The 22412-nt window shown below is 43.9% G+C and overlaps 1 protein-coding gene across 2 annotated transcripts in view; it reads right to left on the minus strand.

Moving 5' to 3' along the window:
• LIMK1 (LIM domain kinase 1) overlaps positions 1 to 17806 on the minus strand; it is a gene marked incomplete at its 5' end in the record, with an annotated part of 55189 nt that extends 37383 nt beyond the window's left edge. Inside the window, 2 exons of one of the 2 annotated variants that reach the window (XM_081312492.1) lie at positions 15838 to 15934; positions 17749 to 17806. In XM_081312492.1, the coding sequence (XP_081168618.1) occupies positions 15838 to 15934; positions 17749 to 17806 (155 nt within the window). Of the gene's footprint in view, positions 1 to 10110; positions 10276 to 15837; positions 15935 to 17748 lie in introns of those variants that run through there. The other variant, XM_081312493.1, reaches the window with a different exon arrangement.
• Positions 17807 to 22412: the final 4606 nt, after the last annotated feature.

The raw sequence follows: 22412 nt of genomic DNA on the forward strand, positions 1-22412 counted from the left end.
GATGTAGTTCCTATCTTCAAAAAGGGGAACAAAAAAGACTATTTGCAACAGAGAGATACTACGGAGCAAATATGGGACTAAAAAGTATTATTTTGTATTTGAATAATTATTGATATGATATATATACGTTTGGAGTTTATCTATATGAGTTAAAGTGTGATAGTTTAAATAGTTTAGGATTGTTTGCATAAGTTAGATTATGATTGTTTGTATTTTTATACCCTGTACTCAGCTCTGGGAAGTGGGGGGGGGGAGGGGAAAGGGAGGGAGGGGTTGGGGAGGGTTGGGGAGTGGGAAGAGGGTGGGAGGGGAGGGGGTTGGGAGGGGTTTTGTTTTGCTAAAGATAAAATGTATTGTAAAACTTTTCAATAAAAAAGGGGGGGAAATAGGAAACTACAGACCTATCAGCCTCAATACCTGGGAAGATTCTGGAAAAGGTAATCAAGCAACAAATCAGTGAACACCTAGAGGCAAACAAAGTCATAACCAAAACCCAACATGGGTTTGTCAAAAACAGTTCATGCCAGACAAATCTTATTGCATTCTTTGACCAAGTGACAAAATTAGTGCACCAGAGGAATGCTGTGGATATAATTTATTTGGACTTCAGTAAGGAATTTGCCACCTAATGAGAAGGAAGGACTCACTGGAGAAGAGCCTCATGCTGGGAAAGATTGAGGGCAATAGAAGAAGGGGACGACAGAGAATGAGGTGGCTGGATGGAGTCACTGAAGCAGTAGGCGTGAGCTTAAATGGACTTCAGAAGATGGTAGAGGACAGGAAGGCCTGGAGGAACATTGTCCATAGGGTCGCGATGGGTCGGACACGACTTCGCAACTAACAACAACAACAACAAAGGAATTTGATAAAATGGACCACAACCTACTACTTGATAAGACAGAAAAATGTGGCTTAGACAGCATCATCACTAGATGGATTCGTAACTGCACTCAACCTGTAGTCCTCAATGGAATTGCATCTACATGGAGGGAAGTATGCAGTGGGGTACCCCAAGGCTCTGTTTTAGGCCCAGTACTCTTCAACATCTTCATCAATGATTTGGCTGAAGTGTGCTGCAGCTGCCAAAAAAGCCAACACAGTTCTAGGCTGCATTAACAGAGGGATAGAACCAAGATCATGTGAAGTGTTGATACCACTTTATAATGCTTTGGTAAGCCCACACTTGGAATACTGCATCCAGTTTTGCTCGCCATGCTGTAAAAAAAAGATGTTGAGACTCTAGAAAGAATATAGAGAAGGGCAACAAAGATGATTAGGGGACTGGAGGCGAAAACAATCAGTGGAACAAACTAGCTCCAAAAGTTGTGAATGCTCCAACACAGGAAGTTTTTAAGAAGAGATTGGACAGCCATTTGTCTGAAATAGTATAAGGTTTCCTGCTTGAGCAGGGGGTTGGACTAGATGACCTCCAAGGTACCTTCCAACTCTGTTACTCTATTCTATTCTAACCATTTTTGTTCACAAAAACCTGAGGTCTTGGGGGATGGGGTGTGGTGAACGTAGCTCTGAACCACTTACTCCTTTTTTTATATGATCCTATCATGGATCAGAATCTTGTCTGGAGAAGAGATGAGTGCAATTCACAGCAGCTAACTTTTATAGTCTTGCCCTTACTTTGTTTAGATCAGGGCACCAGGGACTGGTTCCATGGAGAGAGGCTTTTTCCGTGGACCGGAGGGTCCATGGTTTTGTGTGCTGCCTGCATCTCATGGATCTTTGCTAGTTTGTGTGGACTGGTTGCTGGCATGCCGTGGCCCGGTACTGGTCCATGGACCAGGGGCTGGGGACCTCTGGTATAGATGAATTAACATATGAGAGCAAAAAATTTACAATCTTCTATCTAATGGAAATATATAAAGCTCCTTTCTCTTTGTTTCAATTTTTAATTCTTCTACAGGTCTATTCACCTGGCCTTCTGTTTTCTAACAACTGGGCTTATCTCATTCTGGAATGCAAATTCCATAGGATTAAACCAGAAATTCAGCAGGCTTTCAAGGGCTTTCAAAGGCTTGACCTCACTGACTCTTTCTAACTTGTCAGTATGTCATGAGAAAAAGGAGGTGAGAAGTGTAAAATGTATTATCCAACCCCATCGGTATTTCATGAGAAAAAGGAGGTAAGAAATGTAAAATATGTTGGGCCAGTCTGAGGTTGATCGTGCATAATAATATCATTTCCCTTTAACCGATCTCCCACAAAAGGCAGCAAAGTGATCCACCTTCACTAGAAAGATTTAGCAATATTTACAACAACAACAACACGCCCATTAACAGAGGTCACAGGAGAGTTTGCCACAGATACTTCAAAATCTTCTGGCAGTGATGTCCACCCTTTCTATGAAACATGCAGCATGTGGAACTAAGGAAATTGATTTCCTTGATAACACTTGTAAAGAACTTTACATACTCAAATGGGTATTTAATTGCCAAGGGTTTCAATGTAATGTTTAATTCTTATTTTTTTTGGTACTCCTTGACTTACGAATGGTCATTTATGACCGTTCAAAGTTACAATCTATCTCCCAAAAGGCAGAATAGAATAGAATAGAATAGAATAGAATAGAATAGAATAGAATAGAATAGAATAATAGAATAGAATAGAATAGAATAGAATAGAATAGAATAGAATAGAATAGAATAGAATAGAATAGAATAGAATAGAATAGAATAGAATAGAAATGGCTGTCCAGTCTCTTCTTAAAAACTACCATTATTGGAGCATTCACAACCTCTGGAGGCAGGTTGTTCCACTGATTAATTGTTCTAACTGTCAGAAAATTTCTCCTTAGTTCTAGATTGTTTCTCTCTGGTTAGTTTCCATCTGTTGCTTCTTGTCCTGCCTTCAGGTGCTTTGGAGAATAGCTTGACTCCCTCTTCTTTATTTATTTATTTTTATTTATTTTAATCCCACTTATATCCCGCCCTTCTCCGAAGACTCAGGGCGGCTTACAATCTAAAGCACAAATCAATGTGCTTAGCAATAGCCTTCATTCTATGTATATGCCTGCTTATTAGGGCTTTCGCCCCCCCCCAAGCGGCATTATTACAAAGTCAGCTTAATTGCCCCCAACAATCTGGGTCCTCATTTTACCTACCTCGGAAGGATGGAAGGCTGAGTCAACCTTGAGCCTGGTGGGATGCGAACCTGCACTAATTGCAGGCAGCTGGTGTTACTTAAGGAGGCATTAGCCCACTGCTCCACCAAGGCTCTTTGTGGCAGCCCCTGAGATATTGGAACACTGCTATCAGGTCACCCCTTGTCCTTCTCTTCATTAAACTAGACATACCCAATTCCAGCAACTGTTCCTTATATGTTTTAGTTTTAGGTACTTATGACCCAGATTCAAAGTACTGATGACCAAGCTCCTCCATGGTCACATGACTGCATTTTGGGTGCTCAGCAACTGGCCTGCATTTAGGGCTGTTTGCAATGTCCCACAGTCATCTGACTGTGATTTACACTGTTTTTACAAGAAGCTGACATTTGCTTCCAGTTTCCGGCAAAGAATGTTGGTTGCAGACAATGGATTTAGTTAACGACTGCAGTGTTGGGTTAACGACCACAATGTTTGCTTTACCATCACTGAAAAAAAAAGTCATGAAATCTGGCATGGTCGTGTGATGACACACTTATGGACTGGCACGACTTATGATCGCAACCCCGAGCTCAATTATGGTCATAAATTGAGAATTACCGTAGTCATTTCCAGTGTTGTGTATCACTTGGTGCCATGTTATTATCTTCCTCAAAGCCATCCATAAAAGGTCAAAAAAATCAAGGTGGTGATTGTGAATTGCAATCAAAGCTCTGCCCCTTTCTACGTATTTATGCATGTGTTCAGTTGCACAGTCATCCGTTTTGGTTTTTAAAAAAAACAACAACCCTTCCCTCATCCCCCAATGCCCCTATTGTTTTTTCAAATATTTTAGGATTTAGCATCTCAATCTTCTAAAGAAGTTTAATGCTTTCACTGGAATAACCACTTTTATTTTCTTGCACTGATTGCCATTGGATTTCAGTTTTGAATTTAGGATGTTAGCATGTTCATTTCACGCTTTTTATATAATATGCTCAAGTAACTTTTTTTTCCAGGCAGAGTCAAAATTTAGACCTGTGCCCTGAAAAGGATCTTTCTTTCATTTAGTGGTCCCCAACCTTTCTGGCTTTGCAGCCCAGCCGGGGGAGGGGGGACAGAGGAGATGGTTCCGTGCACAAATGGAGCTGCCTGTGCGCACTCACCCGCTGCTTCTCTGGCCCAGTTCCGAATGGGCCACAGTCTGGTACTGGGTCATGGCCAAGGTGGTATTGGGAATCCCTGCTTTAGATGTTTCACAAAACATGTTTCTGGTGCTGCTGCTCTGAATGTGGCAGAACTGCACCACATCAGGAGAGATGCACTGCTGTTTCTAAAGGTCTTCGGTGCACGCATTTCTTTTGAAGCAAAAGTTTACCTTCATGTTTTGTTCGGCAATATTGAGGCCTAATGCCTTGATTTTCTACTTCTTTGCAGTGTTTCTCAACCTCAGAAACTATAATATATGTGGACTGCAAGTACCAGAGTTCCCCATCCAGCAAGATAGGTGCTCTAATGGTTTAAATCATAATTGTTCTGCAAAAATGCCACTTTGAATGATCTTATTAAACATGTAACAACTAAAAGAAGTATATCTTGAAAACCTTGCTTGTAAGCAAGCTCTGGTTTTCAGTGGGGTTCCTTTTCCAATAAAGGAATGCATCATTATGAAATCTTAAACCATCATCCACTGAACACAGGAAAAAAGTCCTTCTGCAAGCTTAAATGCAGGATTCAATGAAAATGAAAATGTGCCAGACAAACACTAGATGCCCCCAATCCATGGTTGGCAAATCCCAAGGTTTAAACTGAAAGTTTCCTAGAAATCTCTAGAGGAAGAAGGGAATCCTTCAAATTAGCCCCAGCATTGGCTTCCAGTTGTCTTCCGGGTGAGATTCAAGGTGCTGGTGATGACCTATAAAGCCCTAAATGGCATGGGCCTGGATTATTTATGGGAATACCTTTTGCCGGCGTTAACTTCCCATCGTCCTGTGTGCTCCCATAGAGAGGGCCTCCTCAGGGTGCCGTTGGTCAGGGAATGTCAACTGGCAGCCCCCAGGGGGAGAGCATTCTCTGTGGGCGCGCCTGCCCTCTGGAACCAGCTTCCTGTTGAGCTCCGGATGGCTCCCGACCTTTGCTCTTTTCGCCGCGACCTGAAGACTTGGCTATTTGAACTTGCCGGCCTGGACTGAGGGATTGGCGTTTTAGATTTTAAATTCCATTTTTTAAATTTTAGAATGTGTTTTATTGCTTAGGGTTACTTGGTTTAATTTATTTTAATTTTTGTATATTATGTGCTGTATATTGTGTTTTAATTGCCCTGTACACCGCCCCGAGTCCTTCGGGAGAGGGGCGGTATATAAATCCAATAAATAATAATAATAATAATAATCTGAAGGAGCAGCTGGCTGGGTCTTCTAACTCCCTCTATTGCCTTGTTTTTCCATTTCTGGGCACATCACCTGGAGCAGCCAGGATCCCCCTTGTCTCAGTCTGCCTCCCACATTTGCCTGCTGGCCGATCAAAACAAAACCCTGGGAAAACAGCTTGCATGCTGCTGTGCAAAGGTACCCGCTCCTCTGCATTGAGTTGAAAGCCTCCATTCTTTCTGCTGCAACAGACTTGCATAGCTTCTAACAAATTGCTCCTCCCCTTCCTTCCTGCGCACTCCAGGTAGCCAACTGCAATGATAGTCTCAAGGGACAAGGATTATCTTGTGCCACAACGCTTGTGATGACGGACAGTTGCAGGAATTGGGTATGGCCTTTCTAGAGAAAAGGACTAGGGGTGACATGATACTGTAGCAGTATTCCAGTATTTGAGAGTCTGCCACAAAGAAGAGGGGGGTCAACTTATTTTCCAAAGCAATAGAAAGCAAGACAAGAAACAATGGATGGAAACTAATCAAAGAGAGAAGCAACCAGGAATTAAGGAGAAACTTCCTAACAGTGAAGACAATTAACTAGTGGAACAGCTTGCTTTCAGAAGGTGTAGGTGCTTCATTGCTGGAGGTTTTTAAGAAAAGAGTGGGCAGCTATCTCTCTGAAATGGTATAAGGTCTCCTGCTTGAGTTGGGGGTTGGACTAGAAGACCTCCAAGGTCCTTTTACACTCTATACAGATTGACTCTGGTTTTAACTGCAAACCCAAATGCAGAACATGGGAGAGAGTCATCTAACAGGCACCCAGGGAGTTGTGATTTGTCTAGATCTCTTGCCCAGGGACTACTGGGCATTTTCTCAGCTAAGCTGGTCTCAGAAGCAGTCTGCATTGTGTGAATATGTATATTCCAACCGGTTAAGAATACAGTCCTAAAATCTTGCTATTCAGGCATTCCATTATTTTCGTATAGTCCAAAACTTGTTTTGTGGCAAGTTCAAGCTGGAAGCATTCAAAGAGAGATGAGATAATGAAAGGATTAGTAGATTCACAAGAAATGGAACTGACTGATGAGGGCAAAAGAATATGAAGCTTAGCTGGTACAGGTAACTGCTGCTCCTTGTGATCTCAACTCCATAAAGAAGGATACTAGGGTGTTTCGTACAAGTGAAGCACTCTAGGATCTATATGGATCAGCTTGCATCCTGGCTTGGATAAATACCAAAAAGTTTTAGGATTTAAGTAGCTGTAGGTAGAGTGATTATAGCATAGCCTTTACAGTAGCCTGGAAATCTGGATTAGACAGGATCGTTCAGAGGGTCTGAAGTAACATGCAGACTAAATGGTGGTGCGCAAGAACCCTGCCATGGCAATGTGTAAGTAAGCCTATCACAACCATAATGCTACTTTCTTTATGAGGCTTTCTTGAGCAGCAGCAAAATGTCCCCCTATAGCTCTGCGTCAGCAATAGAAAAAACAACACAAGACTGGAGTCTTGTGTTGGACCTCCCACTAAATTATTAAACATTTTAGCACAGCCTAAAGCTTTCTAAAGATACTCAACTGTAGCGTGCTTTCATTTGTTACTCACTCCCCTCCTCTTTTTTTGCCCACCCACCTTTCTCGAATCAGGCGGAGAATGTCAAGTAGCAATGACATCACTCGGGGGCCACCCCATTACATCACCCTTGCAGAACTTCCCAAACTCTAGAGAGAAGACGACTAACCAATCCAGAAGCTCGCTGGTTTAACCCTTGCACAGCTGCTATCCTCTCAAGCATGCTGCTTCCCAATCTTCTCAGCTTCCCAATCTTCTCAGCTCCCCTTAGTATTTGGCAGGACCACATTCTTTGTAGGCAAGGACAGCACAGTGGAGCAATTAAGGCCCTGGGAGGGATTTGAAGAGAGAGAACTTACAGAGAAGATCTATCCTGTATGTTGGATGTGTTTCCACAACACCCTTAAACAGTCAAATGAAGACTAAAAAGGTGCATTTGCATAACACACGAGCTTTTTCAAAAGGCAACTTGACTGGTTTTTTTTCCCTTGAGGAAGAAGAAGACGATATTTCACTTCTCATCCAAGAAGCTTCATCGGTTCTGGGAGAATGGTGGGGGCTGTGGAGGGATTTGTTCTGATGGGAAGGGGGGGCTTGGAAGAGCTTCAATGGAAATTTTTTCCCATTGAAATTTTTCCATTAACATACAATGGAGAAAAAAAGGTTGAAATGGCTTCAAGAGCTCTCAGGGGGAGCTCTATATTTTACAGGTTTACTGTATATTTTAATTATTACCATGGGGGGAGCCTTAGAATACTGCATAAGCCCCCTTTATCTGTTTATGTTTTTGTTGTTTATGTTTCTTATTGTGAGAACCTCTGAATATTAAGTTGTTGAATGACCTTGTTAAAGTGTGCTGGGTGAACATAGCAATGGGATAGATTACTGATTACACAGTCAGTCAATTTTTGTTTCCTAACAGCCACAACCAAGCCCAGATGCAAGAACTACACAATCCTGACTAGTTCACATGAGCACAGAAGGAAATTGCAAGACCACAAGGAAACAACAACAGAACCACATCCGTTCAATGCTTTAGCCCAGCATTCTGTTTCTAATGAAAGAAAGCCAAATATCTGTGGACAATTGTGCTAATCTCTTGAACCAAGACATCTTTCCACCCAACAGCCCCAGAAAAGCCCACAAGTAGAACTCAGGCAACAGCCCTCCTCAGCTCCTCCCAGTAAAAAATATATATTAATCTTTGAAGTTGCATTTTTTTTCCTAATCATCATGGCTATAACAGCAGTTCTACTGAATAATCCTGATCCTGCTTCCCAAATCTGAAGTGTAGGGAAGGAAGGCAAGACACGCTCCCTGCATTGCTCCTCAGCTAACGAATAATGTCACACAACTATCTCTGGAGCCCAGCTGCTGACTCTGCCCTCTCCCACACTCATGTACCCTGCTTCTCTGGGTGGTAGCCTCCCCACCCCATCCTGGGAAAGAAAATCCAAGGCCAGATCAAGAATAATATGCCAGCTCAAGGTGGACTCAGCCTTCCGGGTGATCTGAGGACTCAGTCTCAGATCATTGAGGGCCATATGCTGACTCTGTAAACCACTTAGAGAGGGCTATAAAGCACTACAAAGCAGTTTATAAATCTAAGTGCTATTGCTATTGCTATAATTATTGCAGCTTTAACTAGAATTAAGACAGAGAGCAGTATTTAGATTTTTTTTTAATCCTGTATTTTTATAAAAAAACTCAAGGTAACGAACAAACCTAATACTCCTTCCTCCTTCTATTTTCCCCATAACAACCCTGTGAGGCAGACTGGGTTGACAGAATGACTGACCCAAAGTCACCCAGCTGGCTTTCATGACTTATTTTTATTTATTTATTTATTTTAATTCCATTTATATCCCGCCCTTCTCCGAAGACTCAGGGCGGCTTACAAGCTTAGCAGTAGCCTTCATTCTATGTATATGCCTGCTTATTAGGGCTTTCACACACACACACCCCAAGCGGCATTATTACAAAGTCAGCTTAATTGCCCCCAACAATCTGGGTCCTCATTTTACCTACCTCGGAAGGATGGGAGGCTGAGTCAACCTTGAGCCTGGTGGGACTTGAACCTGCACTAATTGCAGGCAGCTGGTGTTACTTAAGGAGGCATTAGCCCACTGCTCCACCAAGACTTAGGCAGGACTAGAACTCACGGTCTCCTGTTTCTAGTCTGATGCCTCCACCATAAGGTTAAAAGGATTCCACCAAGAGGATCTAATTAGATCCTGACTGCTAAGCAGAAAGTTTGTGTCACTGCTTGCGGAAACACACAAGGCATCCCAATTGATCTTTACGCACCATTTTTTTTGTAATAACAACTTCTTCCCTCTTAAAAAAATATATAAATGATACCAGAAACCATGGCTGAGTCACAAGCAAGTCATGCATTTTGTGAGAGATATGGAGATATGGAGAATGTTGTTTTTGCAAGTGTTTTTTCGCTCCTATTTCAAATAAAGACTTGGTTCCTATAAAGCTCTCTTCTTCGGTCTTTTATTCTTGGCTGTATCTAAAGTTAAAATTAAGTACAGGTCATTGCAGTCATTTGCTGTGGCCACCCTTTCATCTTTTCGACTCTCCCATTTTGCTCACTGTTGAATGTAATTTGTAAGATCCTTGGGGCAGAAACCTGTAGATTTGATTAATGAGCTTCTTGAGCAAAAAATTATGCACAACACAAAGCACATAATACAAAGCAGCATTGACACAAGGGATCTAGCCCTCCCTTCATTGTGGGGGTAATAAAATATGGCCTTCCCTTGCACACGGATGTGAACTTTTGCTGTCCTTCAGCTGCGGGCTGGAAACTTCATCATCAACTGCAAAACCGCTTTGATCCGCCAAGCATCTAACAGAGCACTGGGAGCATCAGAGCAAATGATCAGAACAGAACTGAAAGTCATTGCACACCCCAACTCTTCGCTGACATGCTTTATCCTACTTTAATTTTTAAAAAACCTGCTGAAACTGGTTTATTCACTCTGATTTCCGAACCTTATAAAACCTTTTTGCTTATACAACTCAGCCACTCAGAGATTTATCAGAAAGTACAAATGCCAAATGAAACTTACTTGGCTCTCGCCATCCGGAGGCGATTGCGTTTCAGCACAGTAGCCAGCATGGCTGGTAGAGTTTCCTTCTTGTCACTTGTCCACTGATGGCACTTAAAGGGCGACCAGAGGCATGTTGGTCCTTGCCTTCAGAGGGTCTCTGGAGTCTGCCCAGACTCTGCAGTATCCTTTGTACTCTGCCAATTGTCCACTCACTCCAAAGAGGCAGGGGAGTGACCAACAGGGGCACTGTCCCCTTGATCGGCACCCACTGCTGTGACTCAGGCGTCTGTTCTGCTATCTAACTACCAGTAGTGAGGAAGCTGTCTTGTAATCACCCAGTGGGACAGAACTTCCTTTGCGTGCATGCCTTCTCTGTACAACTTTTCCTCTGAACGCCAGCCCTCCAATGCAGTGGAGCAGTCCCGGTCTGGCTGCTGGAACCTCATTGACAGATGCACAGCTGAATCCATGTGACTTCCATGGAACTCTGCCCAAGCAGCCCAAGATGCTTGTCTATCGATCAACAACTCTACTATTTTGGCATCCTTGGTGCCTTATCAACCATCAAACCAGCAGTCTGGAATAGGGGAATATCACCAGCACATCGACACATAATGTTATTCATCCACAGCACTTGCTCAGCTTCTCCACCCCCACCCTCGTCCTCCCTTGAGCTGTGTTCTCCTGAGTGGGGGTGTGAGAGAGTGGTTGTTTTATTTCCGGCCGGATGACAGAAAGGAGACAGGCCTCAGGCAGATTAGCTTGGGACTCTGGGACTCAGCTTAGTGCTGAACAACCAAAGAATGGCAAGCCAGAGGACACAGGAGGTCTTCCAGCTAATGCATAGCAGGCAAGCCAACTCTTTGTGTTAACCAGCTGCTGCTATTGCTATTAGTAGTTGCTCAGCCCCAGCCATGTGAAAGAGGAAGGAGTGATTGGGTGGGGGATGCAAAACCAAGAACAGAGAGCAGGAATCAAGAAACAGAAGAAGAGTACAGGTCTCTACATCCTAGTCTCCTCCCCCCACCCCACCCCCCAACAAGGAAACACAATTACTTATTTTAAATATTTATAGCCCAGATCTTATGGCAGGTTATAATCCATTTAAAGGCAAGATTAAAATAAATAAGAACTTCATTTACAACACACAGTAACCTTCCTAATGATATCACTAAGTTATATTCAGAAAACATCCTTATCTAACTGAACCTGTTCAAGATCTAATGCCTTGCTTAGTTTTTACCACGGGCTAATACATTATAGCAGGGGTGTCAAACTCAATTTCATTGAGGGCCGCATCAGCATTGCAGTTGCCCTCAGGGGGCTGGGTGGGTATGGTCTGGGTGAGCGTGGCCTGCTGGATGGGCGTGGCTAGAGTGCGTATGGCCTACTGGGTGGGCGTGGCCAGCTCTCCATCGTTTGCATCAAGGGTACCTATGGGGGCCTGGGCACATCTGAGGGTCTCTGGCAGAAGGAGGGTCTCTGGGCCAGACACATCTGAGGGTCTCTGGCAGAAGGAGGGTCTCTGGGCCAGGGCCAAGGCAGTGGGGGCCGTTCCAGGATGGCTTCGCGGGCCGCATAAAACCACTTCGTGGGCCGGATCTGGCCCCCGGGCCTTGTGTTTGACATGTCTGCATTATAGTAACCCAAGCTATGAGACTTTATGAGTCAGTGAACTGCACGCACCCTCGAAATGAGTGACTTGAGTAAGCAGGCCGAGATATCATGTGAATGAAGCCATAGGGAGCACTTAAGGGACAAAAGGCAAAGTTAAACTGTAGATGTTAGACTCTGAACAGGACAGTCAAAAGGCAGAAGCTCCTTTCATGCTGGAAAGTTGAGAAAGACAGCCCTGGTGTGGCCTGCAAAGGTAGCCAGAGCAATCCAAGGCCATCTCCTGCATCCCAACGTGCCTCTCCCAACCTTGGAGCACTGAGGGGAGCCCCTCTGTAGATTTCAGGGTTGGTAGGCTTTCCTGGAGAGGTGCTCTCTCTCAACTGCTGAGCTCCTAAAGCATGAAAGCTCTTCTCCAAAGCTTGGAGTTTGCCAACTGCATACAGCAGCCAGCACAATTCTTTTATACAGGCAGCAGAATATAGAAAGGAACCTCTCCTTCTTCGGTGGTGGTTCTTCTATCTGTTCATCTCCACTACCTGTGATACAGTTTACTTGTATTTGGAGTCTACTGATTCGAATGAACTTCACACATCAGCCTTTTGGGGGCAAAAAACTTCTCCTCTTGTTCGATATTATTCAAAATCTCATCCCATTTTGAAAGGCTGGTTAAAGGGAGACGTAATGGAAGGGTTCAGAATTTTAAAAGGGACTATCCCTTAGTTGCGATGGAGAATATCTTTCCCCTAAATCATTTTACATGCCGCAGGAAGCAAAAGTGTTCCTGGTTCAGATCTCCACAATTGAAAACATAGTTCCTGCTTTAAAACTAACCAGTTCCTCCGATTAATCTACAGACACTTCAGTTCATAGTTTAAACAGAGGGTATCTGCAAATCAATTCCATTGAAACCTAAGGTATACTTCTGAGTAAAAGGGATTCTGTTATGTGACTCAGTGATGCATTCACACTACACATTTAACCTGGTCAATTTCCTGCAGGGGGCATTCACACAAGTCATTGACCGTGAACAAACAGGCTGGGTTTGCACAATATACACTGGAGGTCCAACACTGGAGGTTTTTAAGAAGAGACTGGACAGCCATTTGCCTGAAATGGTATAGGGTTTCCTGCCTGAGCAGGGGGTTGGACTAGATGACCTCCAAGGTCCCTTCCAACTACTTCTTCTTCTTCTTCTTCTTCTTCTTCTTCTTCTTCTTCTTCTTCTTCTTCTTCTTCTTCTTCTTCTTCTTCTATTATTATTATTATTATTATTATTATTATTATTATTATTATTATTATTATTATTATTATTATTATTATTATTATTATTTGACCAGGGAAAAAAACCCCGATTCTGTATGCATAAAAGAGCAGATTGAGCCTGCTACTGCTTCTGCTTGCAGGAAAGTGATCTACCTCAGGGCTTTTCAACCAGTGGTACGGGTACCACCTGTGGTACATTGGCACCTGGCAGGTGGTACATGACCATCCTAGAGAAGTGGTAGCAGGGGAGGGGAATGAGCTGAACCAGTGGCAGCACCACACAAGCCTGAGGGAGAGATGAATGGAGTTGCAGGGCTGTCAGGCCTCAGCAGAAGTGTCAAGATCAGCGCTTCTTCAGGGCTGTCAGGGCTCAGTGGAAGTGCCAGGATCAGCGACAGGCTCCAGCTGGAGCTCGGCGCTGATGCTGGAGCTTCTGCTGAGCCCAGAAGAAGCGGCGATCAGCTGGAATGTGATTTACATTCAGATGCTTGGCAACTGATTCATATTTATGATGGTCACAGTGTCCCAGGTTCATGTGAAGTGACCAAAACCTGTTGCAACCACCCAGCAGATGGGGGGAATAAAAACCAAACAACCCCCAGCCCACCCCTGCTGCCAATCCTCAACAGAAATGATCTCAACAATGAAAACCTTGGACAGGAGAAAGAGCACCACCGGGCGGGCAGGCAGGTGTCTTGCTCGGCTGTGGCTTGGGGGGCACTTTTTTCAGTGCCATTGTAACTTCGAACCAGTAACTAAGCGAAGTGTTGTAAGTCGAGGACTACCTGTACTTCACCACTTTTTTCCTTTTTTTTGGTCATCAAGTTTTTGACTGGTGGTACTCGGATGTTGCCATATCCTAAAAATGGTACAATGGGTGAAAAGATTACAAAGGCCTGATCTACCTGATGATCCAATGGCAGATGATGAATGAAAACAGCAACTTCTTCAATGCAAGAGGAAGCAGCCATCTTGGCTGGCATCCCAGGCTCCTGAGCATCTGTAACTCTCTTTTTTAGCTACATCTTTTTTAGCTACAAAAAAAAATCCCAGAGTGATAAATCAGGGCTGAAGCCAGCAGGGGATGGCAAACTTTGCCCTTAGGAGGAAAAAGAAAGGAAACTTGAAAAAAATAGCCCAGTTTCCTGACTGCTTTTCAATTTCTATGTCCCAAGGTCAAAAGGGAGATTCAGCTTAGGGCTATCAGAACAGGGATGCAAACGCAAAGATGACCACTGTGGAAGGCAACAAACAAATAAGACTGTCTTGACTGTCATCTAGTGGTCAATCAGATTTTGTCGCTCTATTTAATTCTCTGTTCTTCATTTGCACAACAGGAATCTGATTCAAGGTAAGGTTTATATGAAGGTATTTATTTTGGGCTTGATTCTGATCCAGAAATATTTGCACAACACTCTAAAATAACCAGTTAAACATGTCATGCAGATGTCACCAGTCATTCACAAAAGTGGGAGCACTCTGACCTCCTTGTTCAGATGGAGCCATGGTGCATGGAAGTTACTTTTTTGTAAGAGTAGGATGAAGGCTACTTTCTAATTCAAATCTATTGGCACCCTTCCAGAAGCTGGCCCTATGGGGTGTCTGCTACTGCAGCGAGCAATGCAAAAGCCTGCCAGCATAGCTGGCAAAGTTGCACAACGCAAACCCAAATACTATCTGCTTGTTATTTCTTGTCTCTTCTTCCTAACTTAAGTTTAATATTATAAAATAATTCGAGGTGCCTTTTGCAATAAGTCACATCCAACAAAGGAACATCCAGGGCATACCAGTAAGGGTTAAATACCATTGCATTTTTTTCAGATTTTGAACATAGGGTATAACTGGACAGTCTCTTTAACATGCAGGCTTTAAAATTCAGCGTTTAACATGACAAAAGCATCTTTCTCCCAGGCAAAAGGCCTGAAGTAGCAGCTGTGCTTGTTTGAAATGCAGTTCAGTTTGGGCAAAGCATTGATTGGCTGATACCTAGGATGTCATGAATATACTTTCCCTTCTTATTTCCCAGAAAAAGGCAGAATTGCACTTTTTCTGCTAAAATATATCAAGGCTAATATTTCATCCAGGATTGGATTAAACATTGTTGGGACTGTAATTCTAACTGAGCAATCATGAACACAACTCAGATCACGAGTACTGATCACTAGAAACTGCTACAAGAAATGATGGTGATCATTGATTTAGAATGGCTTTAACAGATATTAGGCTCATTTATAGAGACTATACCAGTTAACATACTAAGGACAATTGCTTGCTTGCTTGTAGTTTAGCACAAGCAGCCTATTTGGCTCACTGGTGTTATAATAGTAGTAGTTTGACTAAGACCTGGGGAATCAGATTCATCTTTGATCAGTTGCTTCACTGGATGGATCTGGCCCAGCTGCTATCTGTCAGCGCAACCTTATTTCAAATGAAATAAAATGAGAGATCCCCCTCTTCCCTGTAAATCAGTTGGAGCTCTTAGAGCTGACAAATAAAGGAGAACTTCTATTACTCAGGACCCATGCAATCTATCAATCTGTGTGCTTTTGCTCACTTTACACAATCACATTGTGGATGACATAGAATGATCCAGGTGGGCAATTCTGACCTTAGTATGGATCTCTACGTGCCCCGTTCCTTTGTTCTCACAGACAAGGAGGTGAGCCTCTGTAGCAAAAACTTCCCTCTAGACCAGGCATGTCAAACTCGCGATGTCATGTGACATCGTGCGACGTATCGGAACTTTTTCCCATTGCCGAAAATGGGATGGGTGCGGTTTCTCCGTGATGCTCCGGCCCGCGGGCCGGCAGTTTGACACCCCTGCTCTAGACCCTGCAAGCCACAGCCATCCCAAAGACCCCCTACCTGAAACAGCTGGCATGCCAATCGGCGTTCAGGGCTTGCAAGTACTGACCATCGTAGATGCTGTGGCTGCAACTGGCACATATTGGCAGGTCACTTCCTGGGGAACACAAAAGAAGTAATAGAGGTAACTGCTGCAGCCTACAGAGACAACTCAACTGGAGTGGTAAAACTCTGGATTCTGGCAACAGACTTAGCTATTAAGATTTAAAAAGTGCAAGTTTTGGTCCTTTCAACTTCCCAGGCTCCTGGGTTATCCCTAAGATTCAATTCTTTTGAGACAGTCCTTGCCAAAATATAGAATGGAAATCTAATGCAAAGCAGTGTCTCTGAGAACATGCAAAATGTTTTATCTCTCAAAAAACTTGAGCTGAGTATGCAGCTTCAAGCTTCTTAGTGTATTTTCCTCCAAAGCAGAGCCATGATTATCCTCCCCCTCCCTTTAAGAAGAAAAGTGCAGAAAGGAGAAGTTGTTATAACTTGTTGTAAGCCACCCAGAATCTCTTGTTCTGTAAAATGAGATGATGGATGGATGGATGGATAGATAGATAGTCCTTGTTTCTTTACTGATGAAACGAGAGCAGTTGCCTGCCAGAGGGGAGAGTTAATTTTGCCAGTCCCAAAGGGTTTCACAGCCACAACCTTGTGCAGAAGGTGCTTTTTTGACTTTTGGATCAATGTCTGGTGGAAAAGGATTGATTTTCCATTTCTGTAATTACAGCATTATCCCCTACGTTACCCTCTGGCACGGGAAGGTGAAGGACAGCTGCCAAGAAACAAAGGGGCCTCTATGAATATTTGTCTCTTCCAGTCACATAAATGGGAAATAAAACTTCCAAAAGTGCACCTGGTGGTGGATCTAATCATCTACCTCAAGAGGTAAAGTATCTTGAAGCATGGACAGAGTTACTTCTCCTTGCTTCACTTCATATAAATGGCATTCATTCCCGCCCCAAATTCTCTATTTTAGCATGGAGTCACTAGGATGGGAGGAATGAAGAAGGACCGAAGGGAAAAAACCAGCCCTGCTGTAGATCTGCATCTTATTCAAGGTATCATTTTAAACCAGCTCTTATGTTACAGGATAAGTTACAGTACACAGTACTAGGAAAAATGTCTGAAAGGGGAGAATTATTTCCAAAGTTATAATACCAGTTAAAGCATGCAATAAAAGATTAGGGGTGAGAATTGATCCCATAATCCAGGTCGTTCAAGGATTCCCCCCCCCCCCCGGCCCTTGTTTAACTAGGGGTCATTTGTTCTTGGTAGGGAAATGGCATCCGGAGATTAAGATCAGGCAGCACCCTGGACAGCAGCCACGCGATGATGGGGAATTTGAAATAGATTTTTTTTTATTTTGTCACCTTTGTCCTCATATATTGCCTTTTTTTTGAGTTGGAAAGTATCCGAAGTAGGAATTCCGTGGCTGAACGAGAGAAGAAAACGCATTCTATACGTGCTCGCAGGGACCCCTACATTTTTTTTTTTAGTTTTGTCACTAAAAGTAGTTTCGAGACGGCGAACCGGGGTACAAATTAAATTGAGAGATGAGTGTGGGGAGGCGGTAGGGGAAGAAACGGAGGTGGTGAGGGGGATTGCGTCAAGGTCCCCTTTCGACGTGCCAAGGGCATCTCTCCGTCATGGGCCTGCCAAGTCCCCATTTCCCCTCCCCCCCAACCCGCAAGGCACAGCGGGAGTGGGGGGGAAAAAGCGCATCGAGATCGCTAGTGGTTTCACGTGCGAATGCCTGCTGGCGCGCGTCTTGCGTGTAATGCAGCAAGGGTCAGGCAGCCCAGCTCCCGGCGGGACTCAAGGTCACCTGCGGAGGATGCAGTGGTCAAGAGATCGCTCCCCCACCCCGAGGAAGCAGGCCGGTGGTTGAGGTAGGAGGCGCAGGGGAATCTCCCGACCCACCTTCGTCCTCTCCCATGGGCTCGTCCCTCCAAGTGCAGCACAGCAGCATCAACCTCATGCAACCGCCCCCGCCTGGCCCGGACAGGCAGTAGCAGTAGCAGCACGGCTGCGGCGGCAGCGGGCAGCGGGCAGCGTCTCCACCTCCGGCCCGGCGGCGCAACGGAGGGGGCAGGGCGGGCGACCGGGCTGACTACGCCGGCTGCAGACTCACCCGGGCCGACTACGAGGCAGCGCTGGGAAAAATGGGGTGGGGGGAGGGAGGCGGGTCTAAATCGGAGAGCGAGCAAGCCAGCAGACAGCCCCCCTTCCCTTCCAGCCAATGCAGAGCGCCAGGCGAGCCAATGCCTGGAGGCCTGGCCCCTCCCCGCTCGCCGGCTGCGGGAGCTCGTGGCTGGGGGAGGGGAGTGATGTCCCGGGCTTGCGGCCAGTCGGCGGTCGGAGCCACGCGCCGCGCTCGGCCTTGGCGGAGGAACAAGGTACGAGGATCCGGGGATCAGTCCGCCGAGTAGGGCTGCGGAGCGCCTAGACTAGAGGCACGTCTATCTAGATCAGGGGTCTTCAAACTTGGCTCTTTTATGACTCGTGGACTTCAACTCCCAGAATTCCTCAGCCAGGCACGCTGGCTGAGGAATTCTGGGAGTTGAAGTCCACAAGTCATGAAAGGGCCAAGTTTGAAGACCCCTGATCTAGATTCTAGAACAGGGGTCTTCAAACTTGGCCCTTTTATGACTTGTGGACTTCAACTCCCAGAATTCCTCAGCCAGCTTTGCAAAGCTGGCTGAGGAATTCTGGGAGTTGAAGTCCACAAGTCATAAAAGGGCCAAGTTTGAAGACCCCTGTAATCTAGAAGATAGAAAAACTCGTTGGGATGGAAGGGGGTGGGGAAAATCGATTTCCTCCGAGCTACAAAAGCAAGTTAGCGCTACTTTCACGGGGGAAGCCCGGATCGCCCAGGGCTAATCCCCGAAGGCCTGCTTGGCTTCGCTGAATCCAGGAGAACTCCTGGGTTGCGTGGAACAAAAGCTCTGCGGACGGTTTCAGGGTAAGGGGTGTGTGCATTTGGGGAAAGGTTTTCGTTTTCCCCTCTAGCAGTTGTCAGTTCCACTCTCACCCCCCCCCATATAGGTAGTCCTCGATTTACAATAGTTCATTTAGTTGACCGTTCAAAGTTACAACAACACTGAAAAAGTGACTTATGAGTGTTTTTCACACTTTACGACCATTGCAGCATCCCCATGGTCAAGTGATCAAAATTGGGATGCTTGGCAACTGGTTCATATTTATGATGGTTGCGGTATCCAGGGTCGTGTGATCAGTTTTTGCAACTGATTTCAAGGCTCTGGTTCAGCTCCCAAATCTTAACAACCGCGTTACTAACTTAATAACTACAGTGATTCACTTAACAATTGTGGCAAGAAAGGTCATAAAATGGGGCAAAATTCACTTAAAAAATGTTTCACTTAAGGTAAAGGTAAAGGTGCTAGTCGTTTCCAACTCTAGGGGCCGGTGCTCATCTCCGTTTCAAAGCCGAAGAGCCAGCGCTTGTCCGAGGACGTCTCCGTGGTCATGTGGCCGGCATGACTAGACGCCAAAGGCGCACGGAACGCTGTTACCTTCCCACCGTAGTGGTCCCTATTTTTCTACTTGCATTTTTACGTGCTTTCGAACTGCTAGGTTGGCAGAAGCTGGGACGAGTAACAGGCGCTCACTCTGTTACACGGCACTCGGGATTTGACCCGCCAAACTGCCGACCTTCTGGTTGATAAGCTCAGCGTCCTAACCCACTGAGCCACCGCGTTTCACTTAGCAATAGAAATTTTGGGCTCAGTTGTGGTTGTAAGTAGAGAACTACCTGTAATCTGTACTAATAGGGTGTTCCCCTTTTGCACCTTCACAACAATCCTTCCAGGTAGGTTAAACTAAAAGAAATACATGACATTCAACTTCACACAGCATGCTTATTTGTAATACGGGTAGTCCTCTACTTACAACCATTTGTTTAGTAATGGTTTGAAGTTACAACAACACTGACAAAAATGACTTAGGACCATTTTTCACACGACCATTGTAGCATCCCTACCATCGCATGATCCAAATTTGGATCCTTGGTAACTGGCATGTATTACGTGACAGCTGCACTGCCCTAAGGTCATGTGATCACCATTTGTAACCTTCCCAGCTGGCTTCTGACATGCAAGTCAGATTTCCTTAATGACCACATGGTTCATTAAAATAACTGCAGTACATTGATTAACAACTATGGCAAGAAAGGTCAAATGTCAAAGCTCACTTAACAACTGCCTTGCTTAGCAATGGAAACTGTGGTCGTAAGTCAAGGACTACCTGTATATAATTTGACTTAGCTAGGCTGAATTTATTATTTAGAGTTAACTGCAGTTAAATTTCCTGCGTAGTTCCTGGTGTAGTGAGTGGCTATGGAAAGTAAGTACAGTAAGTCCCAGGTACACCCTCAGAACTGGGGATGGTCCCAGAATTACGAAGAAGCAGGACCATCAAAGATTTAAGCCACATGTAGGCTGAGCTCACAAAGTTCATTTACAGTGTCAAGTAAAGGCTTAGTAACTTTACTTACATAATATGAAAACTTTGATAGGTTTTTTTGTAGGTTTTTTTGTGGTTATTTCAGTTAATTACATACATCCATAAAAAGTCTGAATTCAAGAATCTGATCTACTGTGCTCTGTGTCACTGTTGTAAAATGCTTACATTTCTACTCTAGTGTAGAACCCAAAACTTTTCAAATTACACATATTCAGAAAGCCATATTAGCAATTCACAGTTCCTTTATCTGGGAATGGAAAATCGTGCTTTTCTGTACACAATGTGGCATGGATTCATCTTTCTTGTGCACAGGTAGTCCTCAGCTTATGGCTACAATTAGGACCAGAATTTCTGTTGTTAAGCAAGGTGCTTGTTTAATGAGTGGCACCCAATTTTGTGACCTTTTTTTGTCATGGTTGTTAAGTGTATCACTGCAGTTTTAAAGTGAATTATACCGTCATTAAGTGAGTCTGGCTTCCCCCATTGACTTTGCTTTTCAGAAGCTGGCTGGGAAGGTTTCAAATGGCAATCATATAATCCTGGGATTCTACAGCTGTTGAAAATACATGCCAGTTACCAAACACCTAAATTTTGATCATGGGACAGTGAGGATACTGCACTGGTCCTAAGCGCAAGAACCATTTGTAAGTCACTTTTTTCAGGGCCAATATAACTTTGAATAGTTGCTAAACGAATAGTAGTTGTAAGCTGAAAATATGCTGGTATCTCAGTTGTGCAATGTGGTTTGGGGTGATTTGTGTAATAATTGCTGACATCAAAAAGACACAGATAGGTGATGTGAGCTGCAACTTATGAAACTATACTGTATGCCTTTTAATATATTTTGTTACTTAGAAAAGGAAATTACCCAGAAATTACCAGACTCCTAGTACATTCAAGTTCAACTTTCCTCTTTACAGTTTCTGCAGAGAAGTCTTTTTCTCTTTTTCATGATATAAACTGTAGATTGCTCCATCATCTATTATATATTAACTCTTTCTTAACTATGAGTGGATGCCTTTTACCAGCAATGTCTTCTGTTGTCTGTGCTATTCCCAGTTGCTCTAAAATTTAAATATTCTGCTAGTCTGAAGTTTTATTTCAAAAGATTTTTTAGCACATTTTATATACTGCCTTTTCATATAAAGGATCCAACTGATAGCATGATACATTTTTACCGTGTTCTTATCTAATCCAGAATTCTACTTCCAATCATGACCAACCAGAAACTTCAGGAAAATCCATAAGATAAAAAATGTTTATCAGTTCCCAGCATCAAATATTCAGATATGTTGCCTTAAAACGTGTGATTCCAATTACTTATAATGCCTATTAGTCACTATAAATGCTCCGCTTCACATGTACATTTGTTTTTAAAAAAATCTTTTTTAAAAGATAAGAAATTCATGAGCCATGGCTAGATTTGCATTAAAAGACCAATTTACTGAACACGTAACATTCATTGGAGAAATTTATATCCCCTCCCCTTGAATACTGCAATTCTGGGTGGTATACAATAAACAAGATACAAAAATGAAATAATATGGGTTAAGATCAATGAACAACCAGTGATTGGTGATTAAGGAATGACATTTATTATGATCCTGCAGGCACGAACTCATTCTGGCCCCAACACCTGAGCCAAAAATAGAATAGAATAGAATAACAGAGTTGAAAGGGACCTTGGAGGTCTTCCAGTCCAACCCCTTGTTAAGGCAGGAAACTCTATACCATTTCAGCAAATGGTTGTCCAATCTCTTCTTAAAAACTTCCAGTGTTGGAGCATTTATAACTGCTGGAGGCAAGTTGTTCCACTGATTAATTGTTCTAACTGTCAGGAAATTTCTCCTTAGTACTAGGTTGCTTCTCTCCTTGATTAATTTCCATCCATTGCTTCTTGTCCTGCCTTCAGGTGCTTTGAAGAATAGCTTGACTCCCTCTTCTTTGTGGCAGCCCCTGAGATATTGGAACACTGCTATCATGTCACCCCTCACCCTTCTCTTCGTTAAACTACATATACCCAATTCCAGCAACCGTTCCCTATATGTTTTAGCCTCCAGTCCCCCAATCATCTTTGTTGCTCTTCTCTGTACCCTTTCTAG

This window comes from Vipera berus (assembly GCF_964194415.1).
Source record: "Vipera berus genome assembly, chromosome: 1".
Classification (NCBI taxonomy): domain Eukaryota; kingdom Metazoa; phylum Chordata; class Lepidosauria; order Squamata; family Viperidae; genus Vipera; species Vipera berus.